Source organism: Gastrolobium bilobum, unplaced genomic scaffold (genome assembly GCF_033153095.1).
Source record: "Gastrolobium bilobum isolate Gb01-03AN ecotype WA unplaced genomic scaffold, APGP_CSIRO_Gbil_v1 utg5950, whole genome shotgun sequence".
In the NCBI taxonomy this organism is placed as follows: Eukaryota; Viridiplantae; Streptophyta; class Magnoliopsida; order Fabales; family Fabaceae; genus Gastrolobium; species Gastrolobium bilobum.
In genome coordinates this window covers 1-10,940 of record NW_026898576.1, presented here as the reverse complement: position 1 = coordinate 10,940, position 10,940 = coordinate 1, and the positions used below count along the sequence as shown (strand labels likewise).

General features: G+C 34.0%; 1 protein-coding gene and 1 pseudogene across 1 annotated transcript; one reads left to right on the top strand and one right to left on the bottom strand.

The window, feature by feature from the left end:
• Positions 1-2,372: 2,372 nt before the first annotated feature.
• LOC133317484 (zinc finger protein WIP2-like) lies at positions 2,373-2,954 on the top strand. Its single transcript, XM_061519347.1, has one exon. The coding sequence runs from the start codon at positions 2,373-2,375 to the stop codon at positions 2,952-2,954; it is 582 nt and encodes a 193-aa protein (XP_061375331.1).
• Positions 2,955-2,977: 23 nt separating this feature from the next.
• On the bottom strand, positions 2,978-7,687 carry LOC133317483 (uncharacterized; annotated as a pseudogene).
• Between the last annotated feature and the right edge of the window lie 3,253 nt (positions 7,688-10,940).

Sequence of the window (10,940 nt, the reverse complement as noted above, 5' to 3'; positions counted from 1 at the left end):
TAAAATTGATTCTAGTGCTGGTTCATAAAATATTTAAAATTATTCATATTAACACTTCAAAAGTGAATATGAATAATTAAGGGGTACGTGTTCTAGTCATTCTTTATGTATCTAAAAAGAATAAATTATTTAAAAGACCGTCACCCAACATCCCAAGATTGCTATGCCAAAAAAAACATCAAATCCTTTTTAAATTTCTATTGAAGTGTTTTATTTTAATTAAGGGGATTGCAGTTAAAGAGGTGAACCTCTTTTGATTATAGTCAAGTACCTAGTTAGTAACCGTGTCTTCAAATTTTGAATTACTAGATTGGTCTGCAACCCTACAAAATTAGCAAGGAAGTTTCGTCACGTTTATGGCCAAAGAAAACCAAACACCACACGTAGGGCCCTTGCACTGAAAACGACAACATACAATTGGTCCCTCCTAATCTCATCTTTTTCTCTTTTGAACTTTTTTCCTGTAAATTCTATTACCCAATGGAAATGGTAACAACAATAGCTTCTTGTTAGTTGCTATATATCCAATTTCGTTCTCGAGTTTGAGGAGTACAATCTTCAGGTTCATTACAAGACAGTGGCTTGTGAATGTGTTTTCTTTCCGACAGACACTTATTTCAATGGAATATTAAAAGCACTTCCAAAATTTCTTGATACTTGCTGTGTGTCAGCTAGCATGATGAGTTTTTAATATGGTAATGTTGCTCAAAAACATTTCTTGATGTTGAAAAATTTTTATGCTATAAAGGGTGTTCCGTCCTCTAGTAGTGTGCAAAATTAATTTTTGTAGAATCAATGCAATAATCTTTCACAGGGAGTGCGAATTTTATAACAAGAGGAGATATTTGGATTACATTATCATATTGATAGTTTATCGAAAATGTTTTTCTTATGTTATTCGAGATATGTTATCTTATGTTAGTGAAATAAAATGATAAGAGAAATCCACAAATAATTGGAAAGAGAAAAAATAGAGGTAAGACCCACCTTTGTTATGTGTGTGTAGGAATTTGGTTAATCTCATGTTGAATGAAATAAATATAACCCATAGTTTATAATATAACTCATAGAGTATATAAAAACAATATACTCTAACGAGGCATGATAAAAAAAGTGGTAATTATACTAGAAGAATATATGTAAAAAAGATAAATAATATAATTTAATGAGGAATGACAATCATAGAAATTAATAATTAGCTATACATTTGTTTTACTCTATTTATCTCTTCATCAAATACATATAACATAATCTTCCTTTTATAATCCCCACTTCTTTTATTGTAATGAATTTCAATTTAAATACCTCTATTAATTATTATTTTTTCATATCCTAGTTGTTTTATGATGTTTATAATTCATGGTTATTTGTATGATTTCGCGTCTCTTTACAATTTTTTTTAATATTAATTATATTCAAATGTCATATTCATCAAAGAACATTTCTTAAAACCGCTCTTACAATATCACCATCACAATAACTATTGATTTCAGTGTTTGTAACAAGTCACACAAGACGAATAATAAGCTGTAAAATTTCATATGAAAAAAGATAAATTGTAAAGAAGTATTTACACTTTCGCCAACTAATTTACATAATTAACTATAGAAACTTGTACACAAAAAAATAGTTTTAGAAATATCCTAGAATATATATTATTATTTTTTTATACTATAATGGTAAGGATAATTTTTCTCTTCAACTCTCTCATCTAGATTTGTTGTTGAGCAAGTAACATTTAAAGTTCGAGTAAATACTTTAAATTTCACGATACCCGTTTTAGTCCCTAGCAAATAAAAAGGTCCATCGTAGTCTCCAAGAAATTTAAAATGGACCCATTTTAGTCCTTTTGAGGACTAATATAGGTCTTTTTTGAATTTGTAAGGGACCATAATTTCAATTAAATGGGTCCATTTTGAATTTCTTAGGGACCACGATTTTAAACGCTTTGCAAAGGTGATACTATAGAAAATCAAACACATGCTTTTATCCTCACTTACTCAGCTCTCATGCGCCAACTGAACTATCATGTTTGATTTATCTCTCTGTGTCTATATGCATGTGTGGTGGTGCAACAAACTCTATCTCCTGGGAGACAACCTGCAAGCCTAACCTCTGACTCTACATTTGCCTTTCCCTTTCGCCTTTAATTTCTCTTATTGGCTTGCAGGGGGTAATTTCTTGACTTTCCATACACTTTGGCTTTGCTCTTTTACCTTGAAACTTACTTACGGGGCTTATGGCTCTCCATTCCCCCACATAGTATCCTCTCTCTCTCTCACACACACACAAACACACATGCACGCAATATATTATACATCACCAAAGAATCAAACCATCAAGAAATAACCTTCCTACATTGAACATTCACTATGACTGATCCTCACACCAATTTATTCGATGGATGGTTCAAGTTCATGCTCCTCCACCCTCACTACTCTTCTTCTTCTCAATCCAAATTGTGTTCATCATACCCTTCTGCTTACTCAAACAACTGGTTTGGAATTCAATCCGAACCCTCATCTTCCTCTGCAGTTCCTCCACCACCTCCTCCTCCTCCAAGAGAGGCTCTTCCTCTCATTAACAAGTTAAGACTCATCATAAATCAGCATGGAAATGAACACTCAAACAGTAATAGTGCAATAGAAGACAAACATGAGAGTCTTTTGACTGGTCCTGAAGATGATGATGAAACTGTGACTGTTGCCCTACACATAGGGCTTCCTAGAATGGGTGGTACTACTTCTGATCTGGGGTTGAGGATGGTCCCAACTTCAATAGAAATGGCTGAAAAAGAGGAAGTGAATATGATTTCTGAACAGCCTTTGGATAAATTGAACAAGGGTCAGTATTGGATTCCCACCCCTTCACAGATTCTCATTGGTCCTACTCAGTTTTCATATAAATCTTTTTGGCTGGCAAATTCTACAGAGAGAAGCATGATCAAATATTAACTGCAAATGAACTGCTTGAGGAGTCACAATGGTGAAACACTTGCTAAAGAACCACTGCCATCTTCATTCCCAAACACCACTGGTATCTTAACAGTGGCTGCTCTTTCCATCTCTTTCTCGAGAAGTTCTTCTCTATGCAATGCAGTGAACTGGGTATCAAAGGACTTGACTTTTGAGTTTTTTCCATGTTAATCTCCATGTTGTTGAACATGAGATTTGCAATAGCTCCATCAACACTATTGGCCTCTGATTCCATTGGTTTCTTGTCCTCAGACCTAAATACAAAGCTAGTTTCAATTAAGGGTGTTTGGTTATTCATAACATGGAATATGTAAACTAGATAACAAAACTATCATTGATACTACTTTTATTGTTGGCACTACAGTATAGAGTGGGATTCATCCTTAGTTTCAATTCATCTTAATAGCGCAAGCATTCAATCACCTGAAATTGATGGATCGGTAGGGAATCAAAGAACTCATGCGCAATGATAATTGTTGGCACTACAGCACAACAAAAGAAGAATTTGGTCAGAGCTCATACGAAAATAGCACAATAAGATATTTTATGTTGACACATAACAGAGAAACTAACTTAGATTTTCATATAACAAGTTACACTCCATGTATGTCCAAAAGCTTATTTTTATCGGGAAAGGGATACATACATCCTGAAGGAACCTGCTCCAGTGTAGCATGCCATGACACAAGAGTGCCAACAAAAGAGCTTATAGTTCTTTTATCAGCATCTTGAGCTGTGTTCTCTTCATCAATGCATTTCAATTTCTGGTACTGAAGCTTCTGTAGTACTGGACTACACTCCACCAGGTGTACATGCAAAGACTCAATGAAGTTCTTAAATTTTGAAGCACCCTATAAAAACTTTAAAAAATCAGTTTAAACAAGACATTAGAATCCTTTTGTTCTGTCATTGACAAGCTTCATGAATGATTGCAAGTTGATGCCCCCAATAGACATAAGGTTACTGAAAGTTTAGTGTATAATTCACCTCACCTCACCATACATCTGGCTTACTTCAGGAGAGGTGACAAAATCACCTTGTGCTCCAAAAACATCTCGATTGATGTAGTACCCAGCTTTAGGATTTGTCAAAACTTTCGACATGTACTCACCTACTGATATAGGGCCTCCACGAAACTGAGAATTCAACAATAATAAGTAACAAATCGCAAGCAAAAATTAAAATTTATGAGACCCAAAGTAAGATAGTGAGGTTTAATAGCACAAGGGGGGAAAAACAAATTTTTATCATGTAAAAATTAAATTAGGGAATATTGGTTATAGAATATAAAGGTTACACATTTTGACAGACTAAAATCCAATCCAAACAAGTAAAGGAAGAAAAATGGGGAGAAAGAACCTTGATGATCCCTTTGAGGTGCTTGACGAGCTCAGAATCGGAATTTGGGAGGTGAGAATGGTCTGCGAGAAGGAACAAAAAAGAGAATGAGGAAAAGAAGCGAAGAAAGAAAGGAAATTTGAAGAAAGTACCAGGTGGGTTGTAAAGGCCAGAGCGGTCGATGGAGATTGCAGTGCCCTCGTCCACGGAAGGTGTGTCAGGTGAAGAAGAAGAAGAAGAAAGCAATGATATAGATTGTAATGAAGTAAGGGGTGAGATTCATCCGCACTATAGAGTGGGAAAATTTTTGTAACCTACATACACTGAAATTTGAAAATTTTAGCACCAAAAAATATGTTGGCGCTCAACTTGTTGAATAAGAGCGCAGTAGAAATATCATAGATGTGTTTTTTAAAATATTTTTTAAGATAATGATTTATACGAAAAAACTTTAAAATAAATGTGAAATGATATAAAATATAATTTGATACAAGATATGAGTGTTTTTTTCCAAGTTATAAGATAATCAGAAACAAAAGAGTTAAACGTTAATATCAAAATGTAAAAAAAAAAAAAAAAAAAACCTATTATTTGTGTAAATAAATAACCAATATTTTTTATTTTGGTATTTAGTTAAGATATTTTTATAAACATTCTGTAAAATTAACGTTAATATCAAAAGAATATGTTGCTAAAAATACAAAACAACTTTCCTGGGTTTTTTTTTAACAAAGAAAATTTCCCATAATAATTATTTGAAATTAGCCCTGCCCAAGATATTTACGTAGTGCATTACTTATAAGACAAATGATATATTAGACATTTGTACCTAACAAAAGTCTAGAATTCATAGAATTCTGAATTACTGTTTATTGAATAGATATTTTTTAATTGAGAAAAATATAATAAAATATAAGTTAAAAAGAATTTGAATAAAAATATTTCAAATTATAAAAAGTATGTGTGAGCTGTATACAATCCGTAATTAATTTGATTTTGATTATGTTAGCAATTATAGAAATTAATTGTAAATAGAATTGATTGATAGGAGACATCAATTCTCCGAGTAATTAATTTGATTTTGATTGTGTTAGCAATTATATGAATTAATTGTAAATAGAATTGATTGATAGGAGAGATTAATTCTCTGATTTTAATATTATTTTTTAGAGTGATTTATGGCTTGATTGAAGCCCAAAGTTAGTCTATATAATTACCTCTCTACAAAAGAAGAAATACACAGATTTCCATTGTTCAACAATATGCATGATTAATTTGAATAAAATTTTAAAAGTATTAAGTAGGGAATAATATATTTTAGTAAGTGAGAGGTTGTATTTATAATCTATTTTCTCTTACAACTACTTTTTTAACCGTTAGATCAAAACAAGCAAGAATCATTCACATAAGTCAATAATTCAAACTCCATGCTTTTTAGCTAATTAACCCCAAGTTTTCATGCTTTTGACTAAATATGAAAGTGATTTTAGCCCTTAAAATATGATAAACTATGAGTTTATCAAATCATTTTCAGATTTAGAATATTGTTATCCCAGCAATCAATTAAAACAAAACTATGGGAAACGAGACGAGTTCATGTGCTCAATGAAATCTCAACAGGTCAATCAATAAATATCACAATCAAGGGAGTATTCAGGCTTAATGTATAAAAATAATGAGGCATCAAATCAAGCAAATATTCACAATCCACAAGTCATAGAATTGTAACAAGAGTTCTCAAGAAAGAAAGTAGGAAAATTAAACCAAAATACCCCCTCACTAGGATTTTTTACTCACTCACACTCAAGTGTCTGAGAGGTGTGTGTTTTACTCATTCTTCACTAAAGAAACACTACCATGGCTAAAGGAAGAGATTAAATGCAGAAAAAGTGGCTATAAGTTTAGAAATCAGATTTAAAAAGAAACAATCATCAATTAATAACACATTCGCAAAACACATTTTCTTTTTCTTTTTCAACTCTCCATCCTTTGTAATTTTCCACACATTTTTATTCATTAAATATAATACTTTTCTAATAAGCAAGCTTCTTTTTCTTTCTTTTTTCATTTTTTTTATGTATATACATTTTTTTTTTCATTTAACCACGCCTTATGTTCTTGACTTTGCCCTTTCTACCTTTATCTCTTATACATTAACTATAACAACCCTCATTAGGAAATATTGAAATTATATAATTAAATTAATATTAATTATTAGTCTATGTTAATTTTGAACTAAGTAAGCATTTGATGCAAAATTTAGTACGTAAATGAATGAAGTAGCATGAGAATTAATGTGATAATAGAATTCATGCTAAATGAAGTAAGTTGGACACAAATGAAATTTTTAATAATGTTTAGGGGTCAAAGTATAAATATGTGAAAGTTTAGGGACTAAATTGCAAATAAGCAAAGTAATGGCCTAAGCTTAACTTTGACTTCTTAATTCAATTCTACATGGAATTTTAAAGCCTATAAGTGGTCTTAGATTTGTCTAATATGTTGATTTTAATAAAAAATTATACCTTTTTGTGCTAAGAAAAATCGCGACCTATAACTTGAAAAATCATTTTTAAAATTTTCAAAAGCTCTAAAAAATCTAATGTTTTTGAGATGGATTAGGTTAGACTTTTGTTGGATTGTTATTTCTGTGTTGTTTTGTGATGAAAATCGCTTAAAAATTTATTTTTTTAGCTTTGATGAAGTTCTCCTAGCGAAACCCGGTTTCGAGCGGGTAGACCCGCCAAAAGAAGAAAAAAACTTTGCAATTAGAAATCTTAAGAAAACATAGAGGTTAGTATAAGATTGTAAAAAAGACATCATATCTGTATTTCTCACTAAAAAATCTAATAAAATTTACATTAATAGAAAATTAACTAAAATCGTCATATATTTTGATATCACAAGATTTTTTTTCTTTATTTAAAATACTTGTTGAATACCACCGGATTTGACTACACTCTAAAATAATCTTTTAAATTCTTAATCAAATATTAAGTGATTTTTTTCAATCCTTCAAAATCATAATTAAATATTAGTAGATTTTTTTTTGCAATTCTTTAAAATTTCAATCCATAGAAAATCTTTCCAAATTAGCACCCTCTCTCTTTATATATATTAGTAGTATATGTCTATTTTATTTAATTACTCTTCAGAGTAATCCTTATTTAATTACTCTTCACAATAATCCATTACCCTCTCCTTCCCTCTGAAACTGCGAATTCCTTTTTTGAATACTCTTCAGTCGGTCTCTCGCTATGGCAGAACCATCCACCGCCGAAACCACCTCCGCCAGCGATGCTCATCCGCCAGCGCCGGCTTCCTAGTCGCTCAACGTCCTTCAACCTGTTTGGGTAGAACACCTGCCAATTCATGGAAGGTCATGCTCTCCCTGAGCCCTTGTGCAACTTGTGAAGTATATTTAAAAGAGTAAAGTGATTCATTCATCTTATAAGAACAGAAAAAAGTATGAGGAATTTTTTACGCAGTACATCATGCTCAATCAAATAATATTGCATAGATATGAAGATTGAATGTTAACTTGATTGATGCTAATGGTTTGCTATAATTTAATTTGAATCTATATAGAAGGGAATTATAACTGTTCCTTGTTATTTTTGTGCACCATAACCATTGCGTCTGTACTTAAATGAACATTTTACCAAGATTGGTTGCTTTGTATGTGATTCAAATGTTGTGTGTGCTTTTGTATGTGATGTAGTTGTTTTTTTAGTTTCTTTTCTTATCTAAGAAGATTTTGATTGACTTGTGTATGTCTAGGTTCTTCTGTTTTCTGCTACATTGAATGACATTGTCCAGAATTTTGTTTCGAGGACAGTTAAGCAGGATTATAATACACTTTTTGTGAAGGAACTATCTTTAGATGCCGTAAAGCAATATAAAGTTCATTGTCCTGATGAACTCTCTAAGATTGAAGTGAAAAAAGATTACATACTCGAAATAGGAGAGAATCTGGGACAAACTATAATATTTGTGCGCACAAGAAATAGTGCAAAAATGTTACATAAATCACTTGTTGTCGCTCCTGTTGTCGCTCTCGTCGCCCCAAGTAAGGGAGTCGACAAGGGAAAAAGGAAAGTGGTGAACATTGTTAAAAGGAAGGTCCGGTCTGCAGCGAACATTCTTGCCGAGGAGCTTGCTAGGAGGACTGGCGGCCCGGTTATTAAGGATGTGCAGGAGAATGCCCAGAGTTTGGCGGTCAACCCTTCTGCACCTGAAGTTATTCCTCCTAAACCAACGACTTCTGGAAGGAAGAGGGTTGCTAGCGAGGATTTAAGCTCGCCTAAAGGAGCTAAAAGGGTTAGGGTGGAGGTCAACCCTTCTGCACCTGAAGTTATTCCTCCTAAACCAACGGCTTCTGGAAGGAAGAGGGTTGCTAGCGAGGATTTAAGCTCGCCTAAAGGCGCTAAAAGGGTTAGGGTGGAGCCGACTGAGTCTGGTCAATCAGGTGGTAGTCTCTCGTTTGCCATGGAGAGCTTCTCGAACGCCCCTGGCGGTGATGACATGGTGGTGGTCGATACTCCGGACAGGGCGGGGGTACCTGTCATGGCGACTGCCGAAGGAACTTCAACGCCTGCGGCTGTTTCGTTAGTGCAGATCCTGAAGCAATCCAAGAGGGATCTGAACGCTAGTTTCCCTAATCCTGATTTAAACGTGTTGGTACCACAGCAAATTAATCGCCAAGACATCATTGACTGCGCACAGGTAATGAACAGTCAGATCGTGGGAACCCGGGAGGCTATTCTTGCTGTTGACAGCCGTTGTTCTACCCAGCATGATGACTTGGTACATAAAGGGCGCAAGATTGAGTCCTTAACGGCCGAGTTCGGGCGGTTGAGCTTAAGAAAACATAGAGGTTAGTATAAGATTGTAAAAAAGACATCATATCTGTATTTCTCACTAAAAAATCTAATAAAATTTACATTAATAGAAAATTAACTAAAATCGGCATATATTTTGATATCACAAGATTTTTTTTCTTTATTTAAAATACTTGTTGAATACCACCAGATTTGACTACACTCTAAAATAATCTTTTAAATTCTTAATCAAATATTAAGTGATTTTTTTCAATCCTTCAAAATCATAATTAAATATTAGTAGTTTTTTTTGCGTTAGAATTACGAAATCCTTTAAAATTTCAATCCATAGAAAATCTTTCCAAATTAGCACACTCTCTCTTTATATATATTAGTAGTATATGTATCTATTTTATTTAATTACTCTTCACACACCGCCAAGGCTCAATCAATTATCCTATCCTTCCCTCTGAAACTGCGAATTTTATATTCCTTTTTTACTCTTTACTCGGTCTCGTCTACTGCTATGGCAGAACCATCCACCGCCGAAACCTCCTCCTCCAGCGATGCTCATCCGCCGGCGCCGGCTTCCTCGCCTAAGAGCTGGGCCGACGAAGCAGATGAAGAAACCAACGCAACGCCGAGCTCCGAGACAGCAACCTCGTCGCTCAACGTCGACGTATTAACGATCGACGAGAACAAGAAGCCTTCTCCCAAGTTCTTGGACGAGCCTGAAGACTCCAACATCCAAGCGGTTGGTTCGATCCCCATTCCCGATTTCTCTTTTCTCTTTTTCTCGGCGAGAAATTGACGGTTTATGGTTTTGAATTTATGTGCAGGTTTCGTCCGGCGACACTCTGTACACGTCAGCTACCACCTTCGAAGAACTGAATCTCTCACCGGAGCTTTTGAAGGGACTCTACATGGAGATGAAGTTCCAGAAACCTAGTAAGATCCAAGCCGTAACCTTGCCTATGATCTTGAATCCTCTGAATAGGGATTTGGTCGCACACGCGCATAACGGTTCCGGAAAAACCACGTGTTTCCTTCTTGGTATGCTTAGTCGAGTTGATCCAAAGTTGCAGGCTCCTAAAGCTTTCTGCATTTGCCCAACCAGGGAGTTGGCTATTCAGGTAAGGTTCTGCTTTTGTTTTTTCTTCTTTTTTTTTTGGAAAAGCTCAGCAATGCCCTGCGTGGTTTACTAGAATCACCTATATCCCGTTGTTTTTTTTATCACATATGTCTATTTGCAAAAAGTTATGTTTTTTATCACACATGCAGCTGTAATTTTTTTTCACAAACCACATGGGTATATGTGATAAAAAAAAAATCACAAGGCATAGGTAATTCTAAAACAAACCATTTATTGCAAAATCACCTATCCCTTTGATTATTTTTTATCACTCGTGTGGTTTGCAAAAGTATATGTTTTTTTATCTGCTCCCGTGATTTTTTACTTTTACAAACCATGGAACATATGTCATAGGTGATTCTAAAGCAAACCAGCTTCGGTGAACTTTCCTGTTTGTTTTTTTTTTATTCGTTTGTTAATCACTGTTATCGAACTTTTCCTCGTGATTTTTTTATATTTTACAAATCAATGGGACATATGTGATAAAAAACACTGGGCCATAGATGATTCTAAAACAAACCGGCATTGGTGAACTTTCCTTTTTTTTTATTCGTTTGTTAATCACTGTTATCGAACATTGTGATTTGTGACTGTGTTAGTTGTAGCTTGATGATTATTGTGTTGTGTGGCTGAATACTGAAGTTATCCGAAAGATGGGAAAGTGCACGGGGATTA